Here is a 15296-nt window from a genome sequence, read left to right on the forward strand (position 1 = left end):
ATCTGGAGAGGGAAGGGTGGTAATCTTCATCTCCAGGTGGGGAAAGTCCCAGGCTGAGCGACTTTTGTTCAACGTAGTACTGGTGGTTGGCCATGTGGAGCAGGTAAGAAGGTAAGACAAGAGGTGTGCTGGGATCTGGGAGGATGGGACAGGGACATGGGGTCTCCAGAGCAGGGGAGAGGGGCAGGTCCGGGAAAGGGGGCCTGGAGAAAGGGGGAAAAACACAGTGGAGCCTGCCTAAGCCTGAGAAAGTGCACCAAAGACACTTACTTCTACCTCTGTCCCACACCAACCATCTTGATGGTTTTGTGTGGCCTCTAAAACACAGCTCGTCCCCACAGGGCACTCCTCACCTGGGGAGATCAAGCACTTGAGCTTTGCTGGTTTTATGGTTTGCTGACATCTGCTTTCACCTCAGGCCCTGAGAAGCCTAAGGACCAGAGCAGGAGCTGAGAGCCAAGTCAGGGCACTGACAACACCGAGTGGAGGATTGGTATCAGGGACATGAATGGGTCAGGTCCAAGGACAGAGCCAATTCCATAAGAACTGTCCTCCTCACAAGCACTTCAAGGGAAAGTAACTCCTACCATCACCTTCCTTCTACTGGTTTATCTTGTTGGCTTGTCCTTGGGCAGATGTGAAGGAATGATTTTAAATGTTTGACCAGGGTATGAAAATAAATATAATGTATTTCAGGAGCTTCTTACAGAGTGGATAAAATTCACACAAGGTTCATACAAGAACTGCTTCCCATGAAGCTGTAATTAATAAAATGCATATTCTAGGGCCAAATGGAAAGATTTTCTCGAGATCAAGTGTCTTCCTCTTTGTGCTAGAGAAACCATATTGTAGGAAACCAAACAACTGGACAGACTTTGTGTGTCTTCTGCGATACATATCACTTACTACAGACATTGTCCTTGGTACATACTGTGCTCAATCTGTGGACTGAACATTGTGTCCTAACTTTATTTTTCTTGTTCTTTTAAAGGGGTACATAGAAAACACTTTTTTTTTTTTTCTTTTAAACTCATGCTTTTATCACCATGGATGTCAACACCATAGATATTCTATAGATTTGTGTTATCCATTTCTTTCCTACATCTGTGTAAAAGCATACAAAATGATCACAATCTATGATCTATGAGCCAAGGGGCAGGTACTGAGCTCTGCTCTCTGGGGACAGCAGCAGGACCTGAGGGAATGGCATGGAGCTGGGACAGGCGAGGGTCAGGCTGGGTGTTAGGGAAAGGTTCTGCACCCAGAGGGTGGTAGGGCACTGGGACAGGCTCCCCAGGGATGTGGTCACATCAGCGAGACTGCTGCAGTTCAAGAAACATTTGGACAATGCTCTTAGATGTAGGGTCTGATTTTGGGGTGGTCCTGTGTGGAGCTAGGAGCTGGACTTGAGGATCCTTGTGGGTCCCTTCTAGCTCAGGGTATTCTATGATTCTGTGATTCTACGAGTGCACTTTATTTGCACCTGCAGTTGTTTTCAGTAAATAATCATGCAGTTAAACTGCTGTCAGCAACAAAAATTATTTCACCAAATGTCAAGTAGATATTGTGGAATAATTTGGATAAGAAACCTGATTCCACAAAGAATATAATCTAAGTCAGGGCATTTGAAAGTACTGAGCGTTACATGTATACAGTAACCAAATCCTGGAACTAAACTAATCTTACCATCTGGTTCACAAAAAATACATGCAGAAGTTACTTTCTCATTTCATGTCAGTCACCAAAAATTTCTAGGAAATATGAGTCTACATAGCCACAGTAAAAATAGATGGTGTTAACTAAAAAATGAAGAACATTCTGGATTTCATTCAGGTCTATCCTATGTAAGTTTAAAACATTCTCTTTCCTAGTATTGTTACTCAGACCATAAAGCATTTATCTCGTAGTGTCCTGAGTAGAAAACTGAGTCAGAAGACTCAGACATTCTTAGGAGATTCATATCTGCTTAAAGTTTCTGGAAGCAGGCTATGTATTCAGTAGTAGTCACAAGAGCAGCAATGTTATTCCTTGCTTCTTGGCTTAATGAGAATAAAACTGAAAGCTGAGAGAAGATACAGACAAAGAGTTAGGTGCGGGCTTTCTTACCTACACAGAACCTTTTTATCCTCATTAAGTTAAAGCACCACACCACAGAAGCATTTTCTACCGCACAGACTAGTAAGTTCAAGAGATTCAGAATGGCCAAATGGCCAGCTGCATGACAGGAATTAGGCTGTTAAACAATGACTTTATTGTTCACTTACAAAGATTAGTGGAAAGCAGAAAATTCAAAGTTTAATTTTTTTTTCCTACTTTTTAGCCTGAGACTTCCTTAGAAATAGGGTCAATTCAAGAATTATTTCAAGACTGCTGAAAACTGAATTACCTTTTTTTTTTTTTTCTTTTTTGAGTGCAGTTCTGGCAGATGTCATTTTTCACGGCTGCTGTAGGGGAAAGCCCTTTCATCCTTCCACCTGGCCCCTGCAGGCCTGCTGTGCTGATACCACATTGTGTCTTCCATGACCTGCTTCAACTCAGTGGTACAGTGGAAGATATTCTTTTCTGGGGAAAGTACAGTGTCTGCTTTTTGATAGTTCAGTGAATTAATGAAACCAAAACAGGAGTGTGCCTATACAGAAAAGGTATAAGAATTAACAACAGGGAGGTGTAGGAGAGATGGGGAGCAGTAGCTCACCTTTGTGGCCATGGTAACTCTGTCTTGAGGACCTGTAGGCTGATATCACTCATGGCCATCTTAGAAGTTTTTGCCAAATTCCATGAGCTTCACAAACTGCAAACTCACAACTGCTGACCCAAACCATAACCCATTTTGTGCCCAAGAGGCACTGCAGGGAGTTGCAAAATCCCGGCAACACCCGTGAATAATTTATGATGGGAATCTTGGGAACAGGTGCAAGGCACCATGTAGTGCTGGAAAACAACTTCAGTGGTAATGAAGAACTAATGCTAACCCCAGCAACCCTCCTGGGATCAGCAGGGGTTCTCCCTCCTTCCTCCAGGAGGTGGTCTTTAAGGGCAGGAGATGGGGGGCACAGCCATGTTAATGCCATGTGGCTCCCTTGCAGTTCTGCTGGTTTTCATCTTTCCATGGGAGCATTAATGCCTCCAGACTGCTGGTTTTCATCTTTCCATGCATCCCGACTTGCTCAAGCTTCTGCTAAGAGCTGCTTTGCCTGCTCTGCAGTGCAGGGTAGCTCCTGACCGCTCACAGCCAATCTCGCAGGGTTGAGTCATGCTCCTAAACTCTCTCAGATGGGCCTCCAGTGTGACACACTAAAGTTCAGGCAGAAAACATGTATTTCCAAGTATGCTTGGAACCAGTGCTTTGCACCACAAATGGCCTGAATCAATCCACAGCAAGGATGATGAGCCTGAAAATTACCTAAATAAACAATTGCACGCTTCTGTAGAAGAGTGACTAAATGTTAATTTCAGTTCTCTCGGGCTGTCCTGCTGCAATCAGTACCACAAAGACAGCGGGGAGAGGAAGCAGTCGTTAAAACATTTATGCCAGAGTTTCCATCTTAGAGGACTGATCCCGCCCAAATCTGAGCACCTCCGGAGTTAATTTCACCACTTACTGATACTCAGCTGATTTCAATAAACAGAATGCTCTCCTGCTGGTTTAGTTCTGGGAACCCCAACCGCCCTCAGATCTGTTTTGAGTACAGATACAAATATTAACTTCTGATGTCATGTGCCACCTGTACCGGTGTAGAGAGAGGCTTTGGATGTTAGTGTATTAGTGGGAAGTGTTAGCTAAGTGCAAATGAGATATGAGTAGGCAAGCTTGTTTTAGCAAGATAGATCAATGTAAAGCTGCACAGAAGAGTGATTTAGAGGAAACAGGAAAAGGAGAAGGGTAAATCTACTGGTCTGCCCCGTGGTCTAGTTTGTACCACATCTGAGGTTGTGTTACTGCATTGGCATCTGTACACTATTACACTGCTAACATGCACCCTGGAGGATTCTCAGAGCAAAATGAACAGAGATCTCCTCAAAGAGAGAGGGGCTTTAGAAGTTGAGGACAGCTGTGGTAAACTGGAGTCAGACATAATAGCAACCCCATGGCCAAAGGGAGCAGACACTCCTGATACAGGTAACCATGGTGTGCTGGCCTGGAACACAGACAAGGGCTGTTTGGGTCTGAATACTACCGAGCCCAGATGTAGAGGTGTGATTTTACTTGGGTGGGCAGCCGAGTTCCACCATGGCTGCTCTCTCACTCCCCCCTCTCAAAGGGAAAGGGGAGAAAATACGATGCAAAGGGCTCAAGGGTTGAGATAAGGATGGAGAGATCACTCAACAATTATCGTGACAGATAAAACAGACTCAAAGTAGGGAGACAGTAAGATTTATTGCCTATTACTAACAAGCTAGAGAAGTGAGAAACAAAGGAATGAAACCAAAAATGACTTCCCCCCATCCACCCTCTTCCACCTCCTCTCCCTGAGTGGTGCAGGGGAACGGCAGAATGGGGACTGTGGTCAGTCTATAGCGCTTCGTCTTCGCTGCTCCTTCTTGGTCACTCTCTGCCCCTGCTCCACGTGGGGTCCCTCCCACGGGATGCCGTCCTTCCCAAACTGAGCCTGCGGGGGCTGCCCACAGGCAGAAGCTCTTCAAGAACTGCTCCCACATGGCTCCGTACCACAGGGTCCATCCATCCCCCAGGAGCAAACTGCTCCAGCACGGGTCCCCCACAGGCGGCAGCTCCCCCCAGACCCCCTGCTCCTGCGTGGGCTCCTCTCCACGGGCTGCAGCTCCGGCCCGGGGCCTGCTCCTGCGGGGGCTCTCCATGGGCCGCAGCCTCCTCCAGGCCACATCCACCTGCTCCACCGGGGGCTCCTCCACGGGCTGCAGCGTGGAGATCTGCTCCGTGTGGGACCCATGGGCTGCAGGGGGACAGCCTGACCCACCAGAGGCCTCTCCACAGGCCGCAGGGGACTTCTGCTCCGGCACCCAGAGCACCTCTCCCCCTCTTCTTCACTGACCTTGGTGCCTGCAAGGCTGTTTCTCACTCCTCTCTCCCAGCTGCTGTGAAGCAGTTTTTTTTTGTTGTTATTGTTTTATTTTGTTTTTGTTTTTGTTTTTCCCCTTTCTTAAATATGCTCTCACAGAGGCTCAAACGACATAGCTTATTGGCTTGGCTCTGGTCAGCAGCAGGGCCCTTATCTAATATGGGGCAGCTTCTAGATTCTTCTCACAGAAGCCATCCTTATGGCCCCCTGCTACCAACACCTTGCCACGTAAACTCACTACAAGAGCTCTCCTCAGTCAAAGCAGAAGGAGATCTGCAGCCTGACATGTTGTTACTTGCATGTTGATCTTTCTCCTCAGTGACACTTCTCCATGTGGTGTGCATGGATCTGGACAGTTCACTTAGTTCCAAGCTCTGGCATTTCCTTTGGTGCCCAGTGGAAAATTTTACAAGGAATCAATTGGCTAATGATCCTTCCTAGTCCTTAGCTAATACTTGCACTTCTGCATTGTGCAACTGTGCTATTTACAATTATTCACTTCTGTTCAGTCTCGCCTCCCTATACATGGGGATGAAAGTTATGATTTCAATTATTTATTTCTAATACACCCACTGCTTCCCAGATGCATTTCTGTATATCCCCAAGAAAAATGATGTACAAAAGCAAGAGAAACAGACCCATTCTTCAGCAGGTCCTGTGTGCTGCTGTCCAGGGATGATCTCCTTCTGCCTAAAGCCATACAAATCAGTGAGTTAATTTAGGGCAATTTCACTGAAGAATAAGTAGGTTTGAAACACATATGGTTAAAACTTCATTAGCTGAAACTTCAACAGGCTTTGCACAGTTATAAGCTATCTTGCATGAGATGTGCAATTTAGAGAAGCTGTTTCATTTCCTTTGGATCTCACGATTTAGGTACCTGTGGTAAATATTTGTTGTTTAAATGTGGCTTTAAAATGTAACACCTCGGGAAACATGCACATAGAAACCAATCAGATCCTGAAAGTTCCTGCTGAAAAAGCATGTTTTTTTTTTTTTTTTTTGAAACAGACAGTATTTGTTACATGAGATGTGAGTATAAAACTGCAAATATATAATAGTTCATTGGTAACACGAGGAAGACATAATGTTACTGTAAAAGGAGCAATGACAGCAGACAACCTTGAGATGTGTTCATTTTGGAGTCTGAGCTTTTTGAAGATGGCAACAGACAAGAAGTAATTTTCCAAGAACTTCAAGCTATTTGTTAAGACTGATTCTGATGCTAGGATGTAGTGGCAGTGTAAGTGTTACGTACTAGATCAAGTCAGCCCAAGTCTAACTCAGCAAAGGGAATGAATAAATAAAACTGGCATGGAGCAGCAGTCAAATGGAAGAGAAGTAATTTCCAACAGTGACGTCTTCTGTGTGTCACTGTCTCATTCTTACCAGAGACCGTCTAGGAACTGCCACAGTTCTCTGCTAGAATGTTTACTTGGTGCTAGTAATACAATACTTTTAATTTGTGTCTTCTTCTTCTCCACCATACCTATTTCCTACAATAAAGCACTTACAAGTGCTCAGAAAGAAATTAAAATTGGTTATTTTTCTATCTTTATATAATTAAGCACCACTGATGCTCCTCTCGCCAGTTACCATCTTCATGGTGTAGTCTGCTGGATAAACATGTTCCCGCATATTTCAAGGAGTATGAAATGTATGAAACTTTGCAAAAACACACTGCATACTAGCACCATGGTACTGACCTTTTGTGTATTTATTCTTAAGGAGACACCTTCAGATACCATGCTTGTGTTGACAGAGCAAATATGTATCATCTATCCTTGCTGTGAAGGCAAGAAATTTATAGTGGAAAGATAACAGTAACCATGGACCTGCCCTGAGCAATAGTGTCCTGTCATACCCTAAGTACTCTATACAAAACAAGAAGATTAATGCCATGATTATATGTCACTATGGAATTTTAAAAATCAAGAGATTGAAAACAGAAACCAAGGAACAGCATTTTCTTAGAACATCAGAGTATGAACTTTATGGCTCCAAACCATTTCACTAAAACTGTCTAAGGGGCTAAAATAATATAACAATGAAAATAACTGTTAAGGTCAGACAGCTGATTTGGCTAGATACTATAAACAGCAAAAGGAATGTTGCATCTGTAGCCTTATCCCTGTCAAGCTTCAAGGTCTGGCACCTGCAGTTTAAGTCATTTAAAAAACAGACTAGGAAATAAGGTAAATGGATTAATCTATTTTCCCCAGTATCTTAAAAGCACCTGTACTGTTTTCGCTAGGGAGGAAAGTGTCCATCTATAAAGGGCTTCACAGGAAGAGACTGGCTATCTAACAGAACATGACTAGCAAGGTAGACGTTAGCAAGCTAACCCCCAGAATATGTTTTTTTTTTGATATGTTTTTTGTTTGTTTGTTTTTCAATACTATTAGGAGAATTAGTGACAAGAGATGAGGAAAAGGCTGAAGTGCTTAATGCCGCCTTTGCCTCAGTCTTTAGCGGCAAGACCAGTTGTTCTCTGGATAGCCAGTACCCTGAGCTGGTGGAAGGGGACGGGGAGCAGGATGTGGCCCTCACTATCCATGAGGAAATGGTTGGCAACCTGCTACTCCACTTAGATGTACGCATGTCGATGGGGCCGGATGGGATCCACCTGAGGGTACTGAGAGAACTGGTGGAAGAGCTGGCCAAGCCGCTTTCCGTCATTTATCAGCAGTCCTGGCTATCAGGGGAGGCCCTAGTCAACTGGCAGCTAGCAAACGTGACGCCCATCTACAAGAGGGGCCGGAGGGTGGACCCGGGAAACTACAGGCCTGTCAGTCTGACTTCGGTGCCAGGGAAGCTGAGGGAGTAGATTATCTTGGGTGTCATTAGGCGGCACTTGCAGGGCAACCAGGCGATCAGGCCCATTCAGAATGGGTTTATGAAAGGCAGGTTCTGCTTGACTAACCTGATCTCCTTCTCTGACAAAGTGATGTGCTTAGTGGATGAGGGAAAGGCTGTGGATGTGGTCTACCTTTGTTTCAGTAAGGCTTCTGACACCATTTCCCACAGCATTCTCCTAAAGAAACTGGCTGCTCATGGCTTGGACTGGCATACACTTTGTTGGGTTAGAAACTGGCTGGGTAGCCGGGCCCAACGAGTCGTGGTGAATGGAGTTAAATCCAGTTAGAGGCCGGTCACTGGTGGAGTCCCCCAGGCTCAGTAGTAGGGCCACTTCTCTTTAATATCTTTATCAATGATCTGGATGAGGGGATCGAACACACCCTCAGTAAGTTTACAGACGACACCAAGTTAGGTGCATGTGTTGATCTGCTCGAGGACAGGAGGACTCTGCATGAGGATCTGGATAGGCTGGACTGATGGGCAGAGGCCAACTGTATGAAGTTCAACAAGGCCAAGTGCTGGGTCCTGCACCTAGGACACAACAACCCCAAGCAGCACTACAGGATGGGAGATGAGTGGTTGGAAAGCTGCCTGGCAGAGAAGGACCTGGGAGTACTGGTTGATAGTCAGCTGAATATGAGCCAGCAGTGTGCTCAGGTGGCCAAGAAGGCCAACAGCATCCTGGCTTGCATAAGAAACAGTGTGGCTAGCAGGGCTAGGGAAGTGATTGACCCCCTGTACTCTGCTCTGGTGAGGCCGCATCTCAAGTACTGTGTTCAGTTTTGGACCCCTCTCTACAAGAAGGACATTGAGGTGCTCAAGCAAGTCCAGAGAAGGGCAACGAAGCTGGTGAGGGGTCTGGAGAACAAGTCTTACGAGGAGCGGCTGAGGGAGCTGCGGTTGTTCAGCCTGGAGGAGGCTCACGGGCGACCTTATCGCACTCTACAGGTACCTTAAAGGAGGCTGTAGCGAGTTGGGGGTTGCTCTATTCTCCCACGTGCCTGGTGACATGACGAGGGGGAATGGGCTAAAGTTGCACCAGGGGAGGTTTAGGTTGGATATGAGGAAGAACTTCTTTACTGAAAGGGTTGTTAGGCATTGGAATAGGCTGCCCAGGGAGGTGGTTGAGTCACCACCCCTGGAGGTCTTTAAAAGATATTTAGATGTAGGGCTTAGTGATATGGTTTAGTGCAGGACTTGTTAGTGTTAGGTCAGAGGTTGGACTCGGTGATCTTGGAGGTCTCTTCCAACCTGGATGATTCTGTGATGTGTGACTATTAGGAGAATCTGTACCTTTCATGTTTCTGATTTTTTTCCTTGCTTGGCTTGTTTTGCATTCTGATCCACTTTTGTTTCAGTGATCCCTGATGTTTCATGGACATAGAATCTTAAGTTCTAAGCAGCACAATATATTCAAAGCTGTACAGTATGTTCCAAAATTACTCTAAAGAAGTGGTGTTTACAAAGTATCACAACTTGTTCCATGAAGAGCAAGTCACTTCTAGACAAACAAAATTCACATTGCATGACTATAAGTATATATACAGAAAAAAATAAATCAATTTCCACACTGTTCAGAGAAGGATATGTTTGTTTTATTTTTTAGACAAGAATCATCAGGTTATTTTATTGAAGCCAAATTGTATTAATAAATGCATACACTCAAAGCACTCAAGTACATTCATCACTTAAAATAGAAACTAAAGCCAGAGTTGTTCAGGTCAGTGAAGCAGCAAAAGGCCAGCACAGTGTTCAGGCCATTGGCAGCGAAGTACCTTTCTATATAGTTCTGTAAGTCACATAACTACATCTTCAGGCACAAATTTGGCTTAGGCATTTGCTAACATTTTTGTAATGAGACTGCTCATTCATGACACAACTGCAGCTGTGAAAGAACTATGATTATTATTATATTATTGTGGATGCCCCATCCCTGAAAATATTCAAGGCCAGGCTGGATGGGGCTTTGAGCAATCTGGTTTAGTGGAAGGTGTCCCTGCCCATGGTATGGGGGTTGGAACTGAATTATCGTTAAGGGCCCTTCCAACTCAAACCATTCTGTGATTCCTTCTATTAAACTGTTTCTTCTAGCACATAAACAAAAAATACTGCATATCAAAAATACTGAAATAAAAATATGGATAATGTATAAAAATAGTATAATTTTATTATGAAATTACATATTCAGTTTTTCTGGTTTGTTTCTGAAATGAATGGTAACCAGTATCCCCATCAGAGGAAACAATAAGATGCAGAAATAGCAAAGCAACTACCATACTTGTGAATCTGCTTTCTACTGTCCAATGAAATGAGATAGTAAAGGTATTCCAAGTTTAAAACATACTCAAAATCTAACTTTCACCATTTTGCAGATTAGTAAGCATGACCAAGATTATAAAAGCTGTCTTATACATTGTAATTGGTCAAGTTTTACACCATTCTTTCATACTTTTCATGGTTTTCAAAGATATTATACCCACTGGAAATTTGGAAGTAGTCCACTCTTCCTTGTGAGGACTCAAACTTCAGTCCATCCAGGCTGTTACTGCTTTGGCAGAATGACCGAACACTGCACAGTTGTCTGAAATACAAAGTCAAAATAAATGAATATCTCCTCTGCCAATGCAAAGCAGATTTACTTTCAGTGTAAAGACAGGCTACATAGCTTCCATTCAGCTTGCAAACAGGTTTAACTCTTTCCGTATGTGTAGTATCTCCAACTTCCCCAAACACCATAGATGTTAAAAGAATTACAAGGAGGGTTCAAGAACTTGTCACTACAGCTTTATAAACCTATGTAACATGCACATTGGTATTGAGAACCAATGATCATACTATAGAAACACTAGACTAAAATTAAGGTTTTTAGGCTTGCAGGCTACAACTGAAAAATTGTGCAGCTTTTGTTTTTCATCTACATACATTGCATTCGTATAAAGCTCTTCATAAATGTCAACAGAATGCTCTGAAAGTGAAGTTCCCTAACAAGATGGTATTTTACATGGTTGGTTCATCAACAATTTTCAAGTACAGCTATCAAGAACAGAAAACCTTTCTCTAAAGGTGCATTGGTTGGGAGTGAATTAAATGTTCATGATATGCAGGGACAGGCAACTTTGACATCAGCCACATTCAATGGTAGGACCTGATAAACTTTTAAACTTCAGTTGTCTTGAGAGGTTCTTAGCCTGCAAGGGCCACAGTACACAGACCAATACAACTACAGTTAAGTGAACCCTCAATTAATTTTCTTTCCACCTTATCCATCTGAGCCAATTCACTCTAGTCATATAAGTAGGCTCACCGATGGGGAGTTTTTTTAGCAAAGAAAATTGGTCAAGAACATTTTTAAGATCAGAGCTCGAGATACATACATTATAAATGTAACTATCAATCATAGACTAGAAAAAATGACTGAAAAAGCTAACTTTTATGCCATTTGACTTGCTAGCTACCAAACATATTATAGTCCAAGTATGTCAAAGATGAAGTGTGCTGAAATATGTCTATGCATACCTTACCCAATCTAAACCATCCTATAGTATTCACAGCTCTCTTATCTGAGTAGACCATTCCCTCTATCAGAGAGCTCTGACAAACATCATTTCACAAAGGCTAGTACAGTAGTTTAAAAAAGGCAGGTAATATCTGCAGGATTCCTCACACAGTCATTAAGTTCACCTGAGAAGTATTTATGGAAGGTCTGATGCCCTACAATAAGCTGATTTTCTTACACACAAGCAGTAAAAAAAATCAGTTGTAATGTGAAATTCATTTTACCATTTCAGCACAGATTCTCTTCCAAACCTCAAGGGGTTGAATCCTATTGCAATAAACGTACAAAGCTCAATTCACAGTTGTGAGCTAAAATTCTTTTCAACAAGTCAGTTTTTCTCTCTCACCAATACTTTTCCCAACAAAGATAATAAGAATCTATTATACTAGTTCCATTTGGAAAGTGTCTGCTGTTACAAATTTGTTTACTTCATTCAGTAGTAAGCCCATATTTTCCTTGATCAGCTTCTGAAATCATGCAATGGCTGAAGATGTTCTTGTTATCTTTGATGTCCCTTCCAAGTGTCAATTACAGGCAAGCTTTCATTTCCCTCAAACCATCTGTACATGCCTGGTCTTGCTTCTGGATTCCTCCTCTGTAGCTTGTTCTTGTTTCCAACTCTTGAATTCTGCATTTTTGCACTGGAGCTCTGTTCCCAGTTTCCTGATTGGTCTCTGTCTGGATCACTCTTACACTTGGAGAATGCTGCCCTTAAAGATCTGCTAGCCTTCCAGAGCTTTTTGCCCCTTCAAAGTTGCCTCCCATGAGATGCTACCTAGTCGTTTACTGGTTAAACAAGTATGCTCACCTGAAGTTCAGCATCTGTACTCTGCTATTTGCCTTCCTTGTTTCCACAGGATCTTGAACTCCATGATTTTGCGGGCATTACAGTAGTAACTGCCAATGATTATCATCTTACTACACAAATATTTTCAGTGACTAGCAGATGCAACTGTGCATAGAGTCACAGAGTGGTTAAGGTTGGAAGGAGATCATCCAGTCCAACCCCTTGCCAAGCAGGGTCACCTAGAGCATGATGCACCTGATCACATCCAGGCGGGTTTTGAATATCTCCAGAGAAGGAGATTCCACAGCCTCTCTGGGCAACCTCTTCCAGTGCTCTGTCACCCTCACAGTAAAGAAGTGTCCCCTCATACTCAGCCGGAACCTCCAGTGCTTCAGTTTGTGCACGTTGTCTCTTGTCCTGTCACCGGGCACCACTTAAAATAGTCCGATTCCATCCTCTTGACACTCTGCCTTCAGATAATTATATACATTGATAAGATCTCCTCTCAGTCTTCTCTTCTCCAAGCTAAACAGGCGCAGCTTTCAGCCTCTCCTTGTATGACAGATGCTCCAGTCCTCTGATCAGCTCGGTAGCCCTGTGCTGGACTTACGCCAGTAGCTTCATGCCTCTCTCGTACTGGGGAGCCCAGAACTGGACACAGTACTCCAGGTGTGGCCTCACCAGGGTTGAGCAGAGAGGGAGGATCACCTCCCTTCACCGGCTGGCAACACTCTTCTCATTGCACCCCAGGATACCGTTGGCCTTCTTGGCCACAAGGGCACATTGCTGACTCATGGTCAGCCTGCTGTCCTCCAGGACTCCCAGGTTCCTCTCTGCAAAGCTGTTCTCCAGCAGGTCAGCCCCCAGCATGTACTAGTGCTTGGGGTTATTCCTCCTTGGGTGCAGTACCCTCCACTTGCCCTTGTTGAATTTCATGAGGTTTCTCATCACCCATCTCTCCAGCTTGTCCAGGTCCCTCTGAATGGCAGCACAGTCCTCTAGGGTATCAGCCACTCCTTCCAGCTTTGGGGCATCAGCAAACTTTCTGAGGGTGCACTCTGATGAATAAATTGAACAAGACTGGACCAAGTACTGAACCCTGGGGGACACCGCTAGCTACAGGCCTCCAATAAGACTGCACTGCTGACTAAACCCTCTGAGCTCTGCCATCCAGCCACTCCTCAATCCACCTCACTGTCCACTCATCTATCCTGCACTTCCTGAGCTTGCCCACGAGGATGTTATGGGAGACAGTGTCAAAAGCCTTGCTGCAGTCAAGGTAGACAACATCCACTGCTGTCCCTGCATCTACCCAGCCAGTCACCCCATCACAGAAGGCTACCAGACCGGTCACCTTCTTATCCTCCACATGCTTGGAGATGACTTCCAAAATGACCATCACCCTTCTAGGGATGAGGTGAGGCTGACTGGCCTGTAGTCACCTGGATCCTCCTTCTTGTCCTTTTTGAAGACTGGTGTGACATTGGCTTTCTTCCAGTCCTCAGGCACCTCTCCTGTTCTTCATGACCTTTCAAAAATGATGGAGAGTGGCCTAGCAATAACATCAGCCAGCTCCCTCAGCACCCGTGGGTGTATTCCATGGGGGCCATGGATTTGTGGATGTCAAGTTTGCTTAAATTATCTCTGACACAATCCTCCTCAACCAAGGGGAAGTCCTCCTTTCTCCAGATAACCTCTCTTGTCTCTAGGGCCTGGGATTCTTGAGGGCTAGTCTTAGCAGTGAAGACTGAAGCAAAGAAGGCATTCTGCAACTCTGTCTTCTCTGTATCCTTCATTACCAGGGCACCCACCCCAATCAGCGGCGGGTCCAACATTTCCCGTCTTCCTTTTGCTACTGATGGATGTGAAGAAGCTTGTCTTGTTGTCCTTGCCATCCTTTGCAAGATTTAAATTCAAATGGGCCTTGGGCTTCTTTGTCACATCCCTGCATACTTTGACAATGTCCCTATATTCCTCCCAAGTGGCCTGTCCCTTTTCCCACATGCTCTATACTTTCTTCTTCTGTTTGCTTGCCAGGAGCTCCTTTTTCATCCATGCAGGTCTTCTGCCCCCTTTGCTGGCCTTCTTACTCATAGGGATACATCGATCTTGAGCTTGAAGGAAGTGATGCTTGAATACCGACCAGCTCTTTTCGACTCCCTTTCCTTCCAGGGCCCTCACCCATGGGATTCTTCCACGTAGGTCCCTGAAGAGGCCAAAGTTTGCTCTCCTGAAGTCCAGGGTTGCGATCCTACTTTTCGCCCTGCTTCTCCCTTGCAAGATCCTGAACTCCACCATCTCATGGTCACTGAAGCCAAGGTTGCCCCCAACCTTCATATCGCCAACCAGCCCTTCTTTGTTAATACAAGGTCCAGCAACATACCTCTCCTTGTTGGCTCCTCCACCAGCTGTGTCAAAAAGTTATCAGTACTCTGCAAGAACCTCCTGGACTGTTTTTGCCAAGCTGCGTGGTCTTTCCAGCAGATATCAATCAGGGTGGTTGAAGTCCCCCATAAGAACCAGTGCCTGTGATTGTGAGGCTACTTCAGCTACTGTGATGATTGTATTTCCTGATCAGTGACAGAAACACTATGTGATCACACATGTTCTGAAAGTGTAAGGGCTTCGTACGCTGACTGTGTCTCAGAACAACAGGCGTTGGGAAGATAGTGTGCCTGCAGAAAAGTTTACTCCAAGTTTTTTTTTCAAACTCATGTAACCTGAGCCTGGATAATGGTCTCCCTTTACAGCAACATGGCCATGAAACACTGGCCTAAAGATGTCTTGGTAGTTAAAAAATGCTAACATTCATACTAGGCTTAAACTAACTGGCATATCACAGACAAAAAGACATGACACAGAATGGATGGCAAGCAGCCTAACCCTGAGCAGGAAAACAGCCCCTGGACTTTCTTGCTTCAACACTCCAGGGTTTCCTGAAACACTACTGTGAGCTTCAGAGGTGAAATCACCATGTGCTTGTGTGGTTAAGTAGGAAACACATCTCTTAGGAAAGAAGCAAATAAATGCAGCTGGGCAAGGAGCCTTGCGACAC

General features: G+C 44.5%; 1 protein-coding gene across 2 annotated transcripts in view; it reads right to left on the minus strand.

The window, feature by feature from the left end:
* Positions 1-9471: 9471 nt before the first annotated feature.
* Positions 9472-15296, minus strand: part of MTAP (methylthioadenosine phosphorylase) — a 38094-nt gene continuing 32269 nt past the window's right edge. For both annotated transcript variants that reach the window (XM_013187930.3, XM_048051766.2), the window contains one exon: positions 9472-10479. In XM_013187930.3, the coding sequence (XP_013043384.1) occupies positions 10441-10479 (39 nt within the window). In that variant the 3' untranslated portion in view covers positions 9472-10440. The remainder of the gene's footprint in view (positions 10480-15296) is intronic.

This window comes from Anser cygnoides, chromosome Z (assembly GCF_040182565.1).
Source record: "Anser cygnoides isolate HZ-2024a breed goose chromosome Z, Taihu_goose_T2T_genome, whole genome shotgun sequence".
In the NCBI taxonomy this organism is placed as follows: domain Eukaryota; kingdom Metazoa; phylum Chordata; class Aves; order Anseriformes; family Anatidae; genus Anser; species Anser cygnoides.